At 40.4% G+C, this 15,123-nt stretch overlaps 1 protein-coding gene across 3 annotated transcripts in view; it reads right to left on the minus strand.

Moving 5' to 3' along the window:
• The window catches only part of ANGPTL1 (angiopoietin like 1), a 49,112-nt gene that overhangs the window by 25,221 nt on the left and 8,768 nt on the right, over positions 1-15,123 (minus strand). For all 3 annotated transcript variants that reach the window (XM_089683965.1, XM_089683963.1, XM_089683964.1), the window contains one exon: positions 10,036-10,892. In XM_089683965.1, coding sequence (XP_089540091.1) covers positions 10,036-10,861 — 826 coding nt within the window. In that variant the 5' untranslated portion in view covers positions 10,862-10,892. The remainder of the gene's footprint in view (positions 1-10,035; positions 10,893-15,123) is intronic.

Genomic DNA, 15,123 nt, shown 5'->3' on the forward strand with positions numbered 1-15,123 from the left:
AAAGTCCTTGGTTAAGAAAATTCAAGTGTTCTGAACAAAAGCGTTCCGTTTCTCCCAAAGTTGGTTCCTGATGTTAAAAGGGAGATCTCTTCATCTTTTTCCCCAGGCATAACAGCCTTTTTCTAGGAACCCAGCAGGGTGTCTCCTTAAAGCAGAGAACCAATCTCCTCATTTGGGGAGGGGTGTGTAGGCGGGGAACTCAGGCTATGACCAAATCCCACGCAGTTTATATCATGGTCAATAACCTTCCATTGGTGCATGCAGCAGCCTAGCCACTGGCAGGATAATATGCAGAATATTCTGAACGTCCAGACACCAGATATGACATATCTGGCTGTGACTGTTAAAGAGATATTGCTTTCTGCTCCCGGGTAGACGTAATCTAGGGGTGTAAGGTATCAGGTGACTTGTATTAAAATGACCTCTCTGAATATATGCTTTGTATTCTTATACGTATTTCTTATGAGAAATTATGAAAGTGTATAAAAAAGTGGTCTCCAAATGAGATATATGTTTTACTGCTATCCCGGAATGCTTTTGAAGTCCAGTGACTGATGGGTTTATAGCTTTACGATCAGCTTCAGAGCAAGAGTGAGACAGACACCCTGGCATCAGCTAATTGGGCTTACAACCATCAAGGGTATCCAGCTGTGACCTGTGCTCTCCTGAACTGAGCCACACCGGACCTCCTGCCACACACCAGAAAGGGAGGGGGGCTGATTTTGGAGTGAGAATGACATAAGATGGAGGATCTTTAGCAACATGGTGGTCCGCGGCCATATCTGTGCGCACGATTGCTACACCAATCATTTCGTAGGTAAAACTGTTGCCCTTTAAGCAAAATTTTGTTAGAGTACCAGGAATGTGTAGCTCCTGCACAAGACTGGGGTCAGCTAAACTGACCTTTCCTTACAGGTGTCGGCACATGATGAATTACGTTTATTAAGATATATTCTAGAAAGCTAAATTGTGCTTTAGAAAATATCATTGTAAATATTTTCTTAAAAATACTTTCCACAGTAGGTAAACAATAAAGAAACAATTTCCTGTTTTACTTGGGTTTATCTTTCTTGGTCTGTTTACTTTGGACTGAATTCAGCCTGAAATGTGACCCTGTAAATGTACTCCCACATATACGCCTGTCAGTTTTGCACATTGCTTGCATGTTTATGTGGCAGTAGGGTAAAATGTAAATTGGATATTACTGTTATGTTAGTGTCACAGTAGTTGCATCTCTCTGTACTACAAGCATACTGGGCACATTTGTGAGGGAAAGGTCTCCTTTTCAATGTATTTTTCTTTCTCCGTGGACCACTAAACACAATTGACAGTGTAGCTTGCTCAACAGATTTTAAAGCTTGACTCCAGGATTCTAGCCATTTTGGATACATAAATCCTTCTCTCCTCACTCAATAAAAACTCTGTACAGTTTTTAGTTAATGCATTTTTGATAAATTCTTGAGTATTCCCTAGTTGGCTCCTTGAAAAAATGCTCTACTCCCAGGCACCAAAGGGAGGATGTATGCAATTAATTGCTTTGGAGATCATACCTGCCCACAGAAGGATGTGTGACATAAGCATCATGCTTCTCCTTCATTAATGTGAAACTAAACCCTACTATTCCTTACAGCCAAGGAAGCTGCCATACATATTAGCCTCTGTTTTATCTGCCGTTACCATGGTGCTGCATATGTGATTGGTTATGACACCAGACATTTGATAGCACAAGCAATTGTGACAATTATCATTCATGGTATGGCTTGGACGTAACTCTTTTGGGAAGCCATTAAAATCAATGAGTTTAATTATGCTTTAAGCTAAAACAAGGAGGCAACCTGACTGGGAGTAATTTCTTCATAAGGAACAAAAGGTGGTGCTCAACATGCACAACCCAGAAGCCTAAATAAACAGGAGGCAGAATGGACCATTTTGGGGGAGAAGTAGTAGTGGAAACCCTGACTATAAAAAGAATAGGAGAGCATTTTTGCACAATGAGTCAAGTACCTTGCTAATATTCTGTTGCTCCTGGGTGGAGTTTAGCTTTGATATCATTTGATATAATTTGTATACAATGTGTAAAACATGACTGCAGTCATGAAAGCAAGTTTCCATGACCATAGCTAAGGCTGGCCTAATATTTGCTAGTAGTGCAGGTGACAAACATGGAGAAAAGTAGGGATTGAAGTGTGCGTAACCCTAACAATGAAATTCTCTTATTTTGTTTCATATGTTATGGAGATGAGAGCAGGACGCGCTCCGTAGACCTAACACACTTAACATCCTAGGGTACACTTTAACTCTGGAGCAGGACCAAGTACTTGTCAATACATAGTGTTTTTTTTTTTTTTTTGTTTTTCTTTCAAAAATGTTGGGCAGTCTCTCTGACCAGGCATCCCACCTTGGTTCCTGAGTCAAAACAATATCAAATCTAAAAAGGAATTCATTTTTTTTTAAATTTCCTCCATAACCATGCAGGTGTCTCTTCCAGCTAACCAATGCATCCTCCTGGTCCAGCTCAGTGCCTAACTTGCCTCATTTTCAGTACCTTCCCTGCCTGCACCCCCATGTCTCCCAGCATGCTCCAGTTCTGCATTCTTGAATCTTGCCCCACAGCCCTGCTACCAACCACGTTAGTACATACTGTAAGACCTGCCAATAGTCCTGTGATGATCCTAGATTGTAAGCTCTAACGAGCCGGGCCCTCTGTTTCCTCTTGTACCAAATTGTATTGTAACTGTAATGTCTACCTTCATTTTGTAAAGCGCTGCGCAAACTGTTGGCACTATATAAATCCTATATAATAATAATGCAGTGTACTGCTTAACAGCATCCCTAGAATAGGAGATACATGAGAAGCTTGCCCTGTAGCTCTCCTAGCCCATCAGCAGGCATGTTTTCTGGACTGAACTTTCAGTTGTTATCCTTTAACTCTCCCCCACAGCAACCCCCCAAAATCTTTATACTTTCTCTCTTTGGTCCTCCAAAATCTTCACTGCGTAGCTGTAGCTGCAAGAGTCCCCTGGCTAGGTTCTTTTTCTGTGCGTACATGGAATTATCTACATTGATTTCTATGGATAGGACATCTATTATGTATGCTAGCAGTGGCCAAAAAGGAATAGAGATTCTTTTGCTTATGTATAGAGCGAGAAAAACTTGACGGGGATGCTTCTGCAATGGTAGTTCCCAGCGGGCATCTCAGCAAAGATCTCTGAGAAACAAGGAAAGGTAAGTATAGGCCTTTGGGAAGATGAAAGGGGGGGGGGTCATTTAACAAAATAGTCTTTTAACCTTTAACAAGTCATCAATAGTTTTTCTTGAGTCCTTCTTTATAAAAAGTGATTGCTTCAAAAAAAAAAAAATTCCATTCCTTATCTGTTGATTGAAATCACAATTTCAACATAAAATAACTTGGCTATGTAGCCTAGTGCATTAGTGATGAGCATACTCTACTCATACTGAACATGTACTGAACGTTTGCTTATGTAGCAATGGATGTGGATACATTTTTGAGTCATATGTTTGGCCAATAGAATCGCCGTGTTCCAGGTACTTTACATCATTGTAACTGCAAGCGTCTGACATCACTGATGTATTAATTACATCGAGTAACTTGCAGGCATCTGACATCACTGTTGTGTTTTCTGGACTGAACTTTCAGTTGTTATCCTTTAACTCTTCCCCACATCAACCCCCCAAAATCTTTATACTTTCTCTCTTTGGAAGACCTGTTGACAAACACCTGTTTGTCTATAATTTACCTTCGTGATATCACTCTGTACAGTAGGGAGAGGTCCTATCTGACACCATATTGTTTGCTTCAGTCATTGTATTCAACCAATCACAGCTGTCAGAATATGAAGTTACAGCAGCTGCAGTGCCAGAGGCTCCGAATCTTGCACAAAAGATAACAGGTTAAGCTATTACTTTACTTTCTAAGGGAATATGTTTTGTACTTTTATTAAAACCATGTCAATGCCTTTTAAAGAGAAGAAATATCTGTTTGTATACGTTGTGTTATGTGGAGATGTCATGGTGTGCTATATTTACATCACTGTGCAATTATAGATTCTAGGAAGTCCTGACATTTTGATCTTCTGCAGTTACTGTATATTCTTACTTGGGGTTCACCAGGACCTGCATCTCACAGAAGCTACTTGACTTTTCCTGACCTTCATAAGAAGGAAAGTAAACAAATATAATGCTTTTAAAAGCATATTTTAATATTTCTTCTTTGTCCTTGCACACTGATTCTCCCTTTGCTTATGCAATCCCCAAACAGCCCCTCAGGAAAGCTTTTCCTTGATACCCTTTCATAAAAACTCCAACCTCATCCAACTGCCTTTCACATTTGTTACTTCAAGTGTGTGCAGTTAAATGCACTAAAACACGTGTACATGCACTAATGCACATTTACATACACAAATGAAAATGTTTATAAGCCAGTGTAAATGCACATCAATGTAATTAAAACCTTTTGACAGTTGCTTTAATTTTCTGAAAAAGTGACTGATTGAAAATGTGTTATTTAAAATAGGGCAGCAACCTAACATCTAAAAAATATTGTGAAATTGTATTCAGTGTTGCCTTTAAAAGGAAAGTTCAGGTTTTGCTTGACTGTATAGGGAAAGTAAAACCACCCTTGGAACTCCTGTATCAAGTTTTTGAGGAACAGTTTGTAACTTTAGATAAATTGTTTTACAAACTTAATACAATATTCATAAATGTAACAATAATTACTTTTATACATACACACATTGTGGTGTTTAGCTGCATTAAAGTCCCATAGGAGAAACCTAATTTTTTGTTTGACAGCCTGTAATACCCTGTAGAAACCATCTATCTTTAGACCCGGGCATTGGAAAATGGCATTTGAAATTAGTTTGGTTGCCATGCACATGAAATTACTTTGATTTCTGTAAACCTGTGACAAGTTTGCGTTAAGCGCCTTTATAAAAATAGGAAGAAAGCCCTGCTTTACAATGTGAACATTCCAAGTTGTCTTTAGATTGTGAATGACTGACCCTTATTACAAAAGGTAATAAACATAAGGGATGCTCCAAATTTGAAATAACAAAATGTTTTTTCAAACCTTTCTAATCTGTCTTACAGTGTCTGCCATTTTTTGCTGGCTGACATTTAAAAAGAGTGGGAAATTTGAGTGGAGAGTGAAAAAGTTTTACTTTTGATTGCTGGTGCCTGTAGTTTTTATTTCTTCTTTGGGTCTTACTAAAAGCTTTAACTTTTTTAAATCACTTTCTGGCACTTCTTAAATAGCATTTTTTCTCTCTTCTTTTCCTTGTTTTCCTTCAGTCTGCTAATTAAGGGGAGGGGTTAATTGTTCACAGGTGATATAGGTACTATATAACTTGCTGTAGAGCTTTTTCTGAGCTTGCCTGTATTTTGCTTGCCGGACCTTTTGACAAAGTGGACATTTGATAAGGAGTTAAAAAAAAAAGAGTGAAAAACAGGAGATTATAACAGGAGTCTACTAATCTGTACGTGACATCTGATATTTCCTATTAATATTGTAACTGGGATAATGTGTGCTAGCAGGGTGAAAGGTTTTGTGCAGTGCACAGTATGCCGCATGTATGCAACAATGCAGCAACAGCTCCAGGATGGATACCGCTGTGACAGATGTGAGTGGGTTGCCCTTCTGGAAACTCGTGTTAGAGATCTGGAGGAGCAAGTTGCAACACTGGACTGAACCAAGAACCTTGAAAAGGGTCTTCTGCTGCTTGAGCAGGTAGCTAATGGGATTGATGTGGAGGGCGGAGGGGCTAATCAGGATTATCAGGTAGGAATATGGGTTACTGTAACGAGAAGGAATGGTAGGGGCTCACAGAAAAGGAAGGCCGGCCTTGGGTTTTTGCACCCAAACAGATTTGCCAAGTTGGGTGAAGATGTGGAGGTGGCAAGCTCAGGGGTGGCAGCCCTGGATGTCACTGCTATCCCTAACAGCCGGGAGGGCAGACCATCTGGGAGGGGTGGTGAGGGTAGTGCAGTAAGGCCTCGACAGCTGGTGGTAGTAGGGGATTCTATAATCAGAAGGACTGATAGAAAAAGTGATCGCCTCAACCGATTGGTTTGCTGTCTACCTTTTGCCAAGGTTCGGCATGTGGACCAGGTTGATAAATTACTGGTAGGGGCTGGGCATAACCCAGCTGTCTTGGTCCATGTTGGAACCAATGACAGAATACATGGAAGGTGGAGGCTCCCTAAGAATCAATTTAAATAGGCTGCAAGTTGAAGGGAAGGGCTTCCAAGGTGATATTCTCTGAAATATTACCTGTGCTATGCGCAACTCAGGAAGGGCAGGGGGAGATTTGAGAACTCAATGCATGGCTAAAGACCTGGTGTAAGAGGGAAGGATTTGGGTTTCTAGCACGCTGGGCTGACTTTTCGTTGGGGGGCAGCTTATATGCTAGAGATGGTTTGCGCCAAAATGGAAGGGGGTCTGCTGTGCTGGGGAAAAGGTTTATGGGGGAGGCTGGAGGAGTATTTAAACTAGGATCAAGGGGGGAAGGAGAATTTGATTATAATGGGGTAGACAGATCAGATAGGGGTCAGTACTTATTGGTGGGTGGAATGGGGAAAGATGGGGGGGAAGCCTATGGCAGATAAGGTTCCTATGTTACAAAGAACCAGTGGAATGGGTACCATTTGTATGAAAATAAAAAGGATGTAAAATACGTGTGAACAAGGTGTCAATGAATTAATGTGTTTGTTCACCAATGTCAGAAGTCTGCCAAGCAAAATAGGTGAGTTGGAAGCTTTGGTGCATGAAGAGAACTATGATTTAATTGGTATTGCTGAATCTTGGCTTTATTCCTCACATGACTGGGCCATTAATATTCCTGGCTATGCTCTTTCAGAGAGACCGGGTAAATAGGAAAGGTGGTGTTGTTTGTCTCTATGTGAGAAATGATCTCAGAGCGAGTGTGAAAGAGGGCCTAGTTGGAGAGTGTGATGAGGCTGAAGTATTATGGGTGGAACTGCACATGGGGGTGCGCACTACAAATGTAATCATTGAAGTTTGTTATAGGCCTCCCAGTGTTAATGTGGAGGTGGAAACTCTGCTCCTTGCACAGATCGAAAGGGCTGCAAGGGCTGGGACAGTGATAATAATGGGGGATTTTAATTATCTGGAAATTGACTGGAGTAACGGTACTGCAGGAACAGTTAAAGGGCAAACATTTTTAAACCTACTACAGGACACTTTTATGGTACAGTTCATAGAGGCCCCAACTAGGAATGATGCTCTGCTGGACCTGGTAATCTCAAACCATGCAGAGCTTATTACGAATGTCCATATAAAAGAACATCTGGGTAGCAGGGACCATAACATGATTTCATTTATTGTTAAATGTAAACAGAAAGCACATACGGGAAAAATAAAAATGCTAAATTTTAAGAGCTAATTTTCCAAGGCTGAGAGCTGCTCTCCAAGACTTAGGCTGGGAGGGAATATTGGCATCAATTAACACAACACAGAAATGGGAGTTCTTTAAAAAGACTGTATGTGAACAAGTTTAAAAGGCAAAAAATCAAACCTATGTGGCTTACAGCCAAAGTTAAAAAAAAGCTATAGATAATAAGAAAAGAGATTTTATTAAATAAAATAAAGGAACGCTATCATCGTTTAAACATTACAAAGAATATAACCGTATATGCAAAAAGGAAATAAAGGCCGCAAAAATTGAAAACGAATGACAGATTGCAAAAGATAGCAGGATCAACCCCTAAAATTCTTCAAATATATTAATAGTAAAAAGGTCCGGTCCGAGCATGTAGGCCCTTTACAAAATCTAGAGTGAGTGACTGGGGACAAAGAGAAGGCAAATTTATTAAATACCTTCTTCAGCTCTGTTTATACAAAGGAGCATGGAGGAGCTCTTGTCCATAATGGGCATGGTATTGACACAGCTCCAGATGATCCACATTGGATTACAATTGATATGATCCCAAAAATATTTAGACAGAATAAAGGTGAATAAAGCACCTGGACCGGATGGTATACACCCACGGGTCCTTAAAGAATTGAGCTCTGTCATTTCAAAGCCATTGTTTCTAATTTTTAGGGACTTTTTAATGACTGGCATAGTACAATTGGATTGGCATAAGGCCAATGTGCTGCCAATATTTAAAAAGGGGTCAAAATCTTTACCAAGTAATTATAGACCTGTTAGTTTAATTTCTATAGTTGGGAAGATACTGGAGAGTTTGATAAAAGGCCACATAGATGAGTTCTTGCTGGAAAAAAATATTTTAAGCAACAGACAGCATGGATTCATGAAAGACAGAAGTTGTCAAACAAATCTGATTTCTTTTTATGAGGAGGTGAGCAAGACCTTGGACAGAGGGGTGGTGGTGGACGTGGTATATTTGGATTTTGCAAAAGCATTTGACACAGTTCCCCACACACGGCTAATGTGTAAGGTGAAGTCTATGGGCTTGGAAAAATCCGTATGTAAATGGTTAGAAAACTGGCTAAGAGATCGTATTCAAAGAGTAGTGGTTAATGATTCATACTCTGAATGGTCTGGGGTTGTCAGTGGTGTACCCCAAGGTTCAGTATTCGGACCCTTATTTTTTAATATATTAATAAACAATATAGGGTCTGGGATTAAAAATAAAATTTCAGTCTTTGCAGATGACACCAAGCTGTGCAGTGGAATAACGTCCTTACAGGATGTCTCCAATTTACAAGCCGACCTCAATGCACTGTTTAATTGGGCAACTATGTGGCAAATGAGGTTTAATGTTGATAAATGTAAGGTTATGCACTTGGGGGCTAAGAATATGCATGCATCATACATACTAGGGGGGGGTACAACTGGGGGAATCAATGGTGAAGAAGGATCTGGGAGTTCTGGTAGATCACAAGCTTAATAATGACATGCAATGCCAAGCTGCGGTTTCTAAAGCGAGCAAAATCCTCTCTTGTATTAAAAGAGGTATAGACGCCAGAGAGAGAGATATCCTATTACCCCGGTACAAATCATTAGTAACACCTCATCTGGTATATGCAGTTAAGTTTTGGGCACCAATTCACAAAAAGAACATTGGGGAACTGGAGAAAGTACAGAGAAGGGCAACCAAACTGATAAGAGGCATGGAGGAGCTCAGCTATGAGGAAAGATTAGAGGAACTGAATCTTTTATAAGAGGAGATTAAGGGACGATATGATCAACATGTATAAATACATCAGTGGTCCATATAGTGAACTTGGTGCACTCTTTATGTCTGGAGGAAAAGAAATTGAATCTCCAAACACAGAAAGGTTTCTTCACAGTTAGAGCTGTGAAAATGTGGGATAGATTCCCTCAAGAGTTGTTTCTGGCCAGCTCAGTGGATTGCTTTAAAAAAATGGCTGGATTCTTTCTTGGATACACAGAATATAACTAGATACTAACATTTATAGGTAAAGTTGATCCAGGGAATATCCGATTGCCTCTCGGGGGATCAGGAAGGAATTTCTTCCCCTGCAGGAGCAAATTGGATCATGCTTTGCTGGGTTTTTTTTTTGCCTTCCTCTGGATCAACTGTGGGTATAGGATTATAACTTTTTTTTTTTTTTAATGGCTGAAGTGAAAGGACTTCTATCTTTTTTTCAGCCAGACTATGTAACATTTGTCTGCAAAGTAGAGTTATATTATGGTTTTTTCATGGAGTATTTTTTTTTTTTCTATAAATAGCCAAATGTGTGGTGAAAATGAAGGCATGGTAGTTAGATTAGGTACAAATCCTCCCCAGCAAGCTTTCTTGTTCGTTTTTGATGTACTGTCGAATCAGTAAGTGTTAATGCATTCTGACCATATTTGTATTTAGATCCCATTGAGCAGCTCTTGTGGTTGGGAATATTATGTTGAGCTGGCACATATTAAAACCACCAGAATGTTTCCAACACCACAAGCCTAAATTGGAATTCTGTGTGCATATGTAGGTTACTGTAAAATTTATTTTTTTTTTTCTTTTACGAATTACAGTGTCAGTAAATCAACAAAGTGCTCTGTATATGACCATAAACATTACCTTCATTGATCACGGTCACCGGAGGCACACGAAATGGACTGACTGTCGGCGCTGGGGCTTGCGGTGGCTGCCGGCTGTCCCTGGCCCTTGGGTATCCTGTGTCTCTTTGGATCTCATTGCCACCTGCTAGTCCAGGTGTATACTGTTGACTGTTTGGGATGTGCTGTGGTACCACCTGTACTAGAGGTGGTGACCCCTGGCTATCCCTCCTGGAGAAGACCCTCATGCACTGTTCTTCCAAAAGTGTTATTATGGCAGACTGGTTGTTGACCAAATCAACAAGGGAGGCATATTTTGTTTCCAGTTCCTTGTACCGTGTGGCTGCTCTAAGCATCTCAGCCGTTACATTAAGAATCCTGTTTTCTAGCTGAGCGATTTCTAGGGAATTATCTCTTTTACGTATAATCTCATGTAACAGCTGCATATAAAGCTGTGTCACGCGGGAGTTCATGTTACGGCTCTCTTTTCTCAGTAACTTCACCTCACTAACGATATTTCCATCAACATCCACTAGAACTTGTAGCATCTCCATCTCTCTCCTTTGCTTAGCTAGAGAGTCTTTAACATTTTCCAAGTCCATTCTAGTCACCTGGTCTTTATTTGACCCAGGTCCTTTGGTACTGACGCATATTGGCCCAGTGATTTTCTGCTGGGGTACCAAGAATGTGTAGCCACACCTTTTTCCATCATTATTTTCCACATTGTCGGTAGAACGAGCGAGTCTTATTGAAGTTCCACTCTGGCTTTGTGACTTGCCTTTTGCACAGTGTCCTGCAGTAAACAGAAATAGCAGTAACACCTTTAAAGTCCACAAGGTGGTGTCCATCTTAACCCAGAGGAGATTGTTGTCCAGACAACTAAAACAGAGAAGGTAGAGTTAGTCATTTTGACAGCTGTAATATGTTTGTTCTTCCAGAGAGCTTTCAGCAGAATTCTTATAGCCCTAATCTACTGCCCCTATCAGGTTGGCTGGGCTCTGTTTTTATAAGCACCCCCGGAACAGGTTGTAAGTACCTGTTGGTCATGCCAGTAGAATCATTGTATATGTATTTTGATGGGCTGACAAGGCTTTTCCTCCTGCGTAGATGCTGGCACCTTTAACGCTCCTATCAGTGGATAGCCATATCTATCTCTGCCCACAGCCCTTTTTAGCAGTTTCTCTCAACCTTTTTTTTTTTTTTTACCTTCGAGGAATCCCTGGCAAAATGTTTGAGATCTCGGGGAACCCCTGAAATGTTTTCATGTACTGCTCATGGAACATTAATATGATCAGAGAGCTGTTGATGTAACAACAACTATTTTTAGAAATAGCAGTAAATAAAATAATAAATATTAAAACATACCTATTTAACCACTTCCCATCCGGCCGTTGTATATAAACGGCCGGACGGTGGCAGTGCAGGGTCGGGTGGCCGTTTATAAACGGCCTCCCCGCACCCTGCTTGTGCGCGCTCCCTGGGAGCGCGCAGCACCGCGATCCGGTGCCCGCTGTGTCCTCCGGACACAGTGAAACACAGATCGTCGGACGGGACCTCTGTACGAGGTCCCGATCATGTGATCACTGATTGGCCAATCAGTGAGCACATGCAAAGTTGAAAGCAAGATGTCACTTGTGACATCATTGCTTACTACATGTGAATTCTGTGAATGATCACAGAGGTCACATGGTACAAGGCTATTCACAACAGCCTTGTACCATGTGACAAGCTGTGACCAATCACAGCTCACTCTGTATTTCTCAATGACTGCAAGAATGCACACAGAGAGAAGGAGAAATGATTGCTTTTACATCCTATATGGGTGTAAAAGCAATCAGTGTAAAAAAAAAAATTATCACCCCCCACAAGTAGTACAGTGTCACCATGCTGACACTGTACTGCTAGGGTGACAGTATGTAGGAAAAAAAATAAAAATAAAAAATAATATAAAAATGTAAAAAAAAAATATAATTTTTATAAAAATTATAATTAAAATTTTTGGTTATAAACTAATTTGGATTTTTTTTTTACTAAAAAGATAACGGAATAAATTTTGGCCAAGATTTATGATGAAATATTATTTATTTGCAAAATTTAAAAAAGAAACACTTTTTTTCAAAATTTTTGGACTTTATCATTTACATAGCAAAAAAAATAAAAATCCCAGCAGTGAATAAATACCACCAAAATAAAGCTTTATCTGTCTCAAAAAAATGGTAAAAAATTCATTTGGGTACAGTGTGGCATGACCGCGCAATTGTCATTCAAAATGTGATAGCGCTGAAAACTGAAAATTGCCCTGGTCAGGAAGGGGGTAAAAGTGTCCGGTCTGGAAGAGGTTATTATGAAACGTGTGTTTTTTTTTTTTTTTCTGCGGAAATGCACCATTCTGGATCCAACTTAAGATAAACAGTGGGGTGGGGGGGTGCAGCAGGGCAGAGTACAGAGGCTCAAGTGGGCACATTGCATGAGGGAGAAGCAGAGCACATGTGGAATCAGTGCACAGTTAGGTGGAAGCAGAGCACATCATGAGGCACACACAGCGCAGCACATCATGGGGCGCACACAGCGCAGCACATCACATTATGGGGCGCACATTGAGGCACCCAGCATGGCACATTATGCGGCACGGAGCATTACAGTTCTGGTTTCCATTTCATGTGTAGAGCATGGCAGAAAAGCTTCTGGGATCTTTACTCTTCCAGCGCATTATTCACCGCCAGCTCCTCCTCTCTTCCTGTCCATCCCAGGTGATGTCAAATATAAGCACATGGGATGGACAGGAGGGTCCAGCAGGGAACACTAAATAAACCCTTTAGTTTCTGGCACCGCTCTGCATGCAAGGGATGCGATCTCCCCGTCAACTGCTTATGAATGACCGGTAGATCGTGGCAGAATCCCTGGGGACCTCGGTTGAGAAACACTGCTTTAGAGCTTTGATAAATGGTGTAACAGTCCTGCCTAGTCCCTCCTACTCTCTCTAGCACTGTCTTGCAGAGTACAGGAGAAAGTGATCTTCCTAGATGTCTTTTAGTATTAAAATAAGAGCTACGTTTCAACTTTCCGTGAAAATGTCTTTATATTACTCTAAAATCTATAGCCTTTGGGTAGATTTTAATTAAAGCTGCTTTTTCTTATTGCTTCTTATATCAAGACAGAAGTACTTTGAGATTTTACTGTTCAGTAAGAAATTACCTTCACAAATGTCCTTTTTGTTAAATTGTTTAACAGATTGTAAAACCATTCCAAAGTGGTTGTAAGCCTCAGACATGAGATGTGAACAAAGCATATCCCTCTATTGCGCATACTTGTCTCAGTGAACAGCATTAAATGTCATTTGTCATCTGCTTCATTCCTTTGCTATCAGCATGAATTACTGCTGACAAGTTTTCCTGACACCAAGATAAAAATTATAACTGCATGGACCTCCAGCACATAGCCTGTGATTGACAGTCTCAACTCTGTTCCTGTGAGCTGTCTGAAGAGGGCATGTCCCTTCCCTCCAGTCAGCTTTGAGAGCTCTCCTCACTGATCTCTGCAGTGTGTAATTTCAGCTCTCTGTCCCCGGCTTTCCGAAAGCTCAGACAAGCTTTATAAATTCTGCACGTTGAACAGGTGTCGAGAAGAGAAGAATGCAGATAAGCAGGTACAACTTATATAGGAGGATTTCTTTCATCACTTTGTATCCAATGAGGCCAGTCCCTTCACAAGGTACTATATATGTAAGGGTTTACAACCAATTTAGGGCCTGTTCACGTCTGCATTGCTAGCCTGAATAGACCCTGTGAGCAAAGGCTTTACAAAGTGCTGGAACCACTGGTGCATTGGTGGCATTTTTAATAGAAGCAACTTTCTGATGTCATAGTATTAGGCTGGCATGTGCTACTATAGTAGGCTATGAGAATGTGCTATGGGGGGTGTCTATACTAGAGACCATGCAGGGCTAGCCTGGCCACCCTTATACAGAAATAGTATACAGTTACAATTAGTTACAATTTAAAAAAGAACTATAAGCAAAACTTTTTTTTCCATTTTGGATAGAGTAAGGGAGGATTATAACTTCTGTCAGTTTATTTTTTGCCATCTGTGTCTCACTAGGGACATTTACCTTCCCTTACTGTCCAATAGCCAAAACACAAAGTGAGAGAAAATCCCTGCAAATAAGAGGAATTCATTGGCACACCCAGGCCACCCTTGGAAAATTTCCCCTCTATTACTTTTGCGGCAGCAATCCAAAATTTGTTGTTCTTTTACTTTCACTTTCAATGATAATGGTAAACAGGACAAATAGAGGGTGAATCTTCTTAACCGGGACACATGGCAATAGAACCTCACAAGTGTTGTAATCCATCTACACTCTATCCAAAACTAAAAAAAAAAAAGTTTTGCCTTTAGTTATATTTAAATAACATTGAGTAGGATTCCCAGAAAATAAGTAGTTGCTAGCTACCTAATTGTATATACAGGCATGTATACCCTTTTTGTCTGCCTTTATTGTAGCTGATTGCGTCACTTAAATATGCAACACTTTATTTTTCTCTCTCACTAAAATGTGATAGGGTTGGCCGGTTTGATGATCTCCACATTATAGAGAAAATGACTGCATAGTGTATAGGGAAGCAACAGTGCAGTGATGCCAATGTATGGCTCATAACACTAATCTTCCTTCTACGTCCCTGAAAATATTTTGTTTCTTGGACTTATGGACTAAAAACCTCAGGGTGTCCGACAGCCAGAATGGATGAAAATATGCTGCAGAGAGATTAAATATTTGGATCTCTGTCCAGAAAGTCTTTTGGATAAACTCTTGGCAGTAGACAAGGGCTAGCCATTTTTATAGCTGTAAACATCTGTGAGACTCAGACCAGCACTGCCTCTTGATTGCTCCTGAATTCTGCAGCACACGTTGCTTGTATTGTTTGGCTGGAGCTCTGACTCAAGACATGGAAGAGCGGCCTGCTTCTGTGTGTGCCAACATGTTTCTCCTGAAGAAATTCTCCAGAGTATTAAGTCATCAATTCCAAGTTTATTATATAAACAAGTTTGTGTTATGCAGGTACAACATACTTGGAAATGAGGTCTGTTTCTGATACATTTTAGATTTTATTTT

The sequence above is a fragment of the Staurois parvus genome, unplaced genomic scaffold (genome assembly GCF_062004578.1).
Source record: "Staurois parvus isolate SC_StPar_1 unplaced genomic scaffold, SC_StPar_1.0 ptg000332l, whole genome shotgun sequence".
Taxonomy (NCBI): Eukaryota; Metazoa; Chordata; class Amphibia; order Anura; family Ranidae; genus Staurois; species Staurois parvus.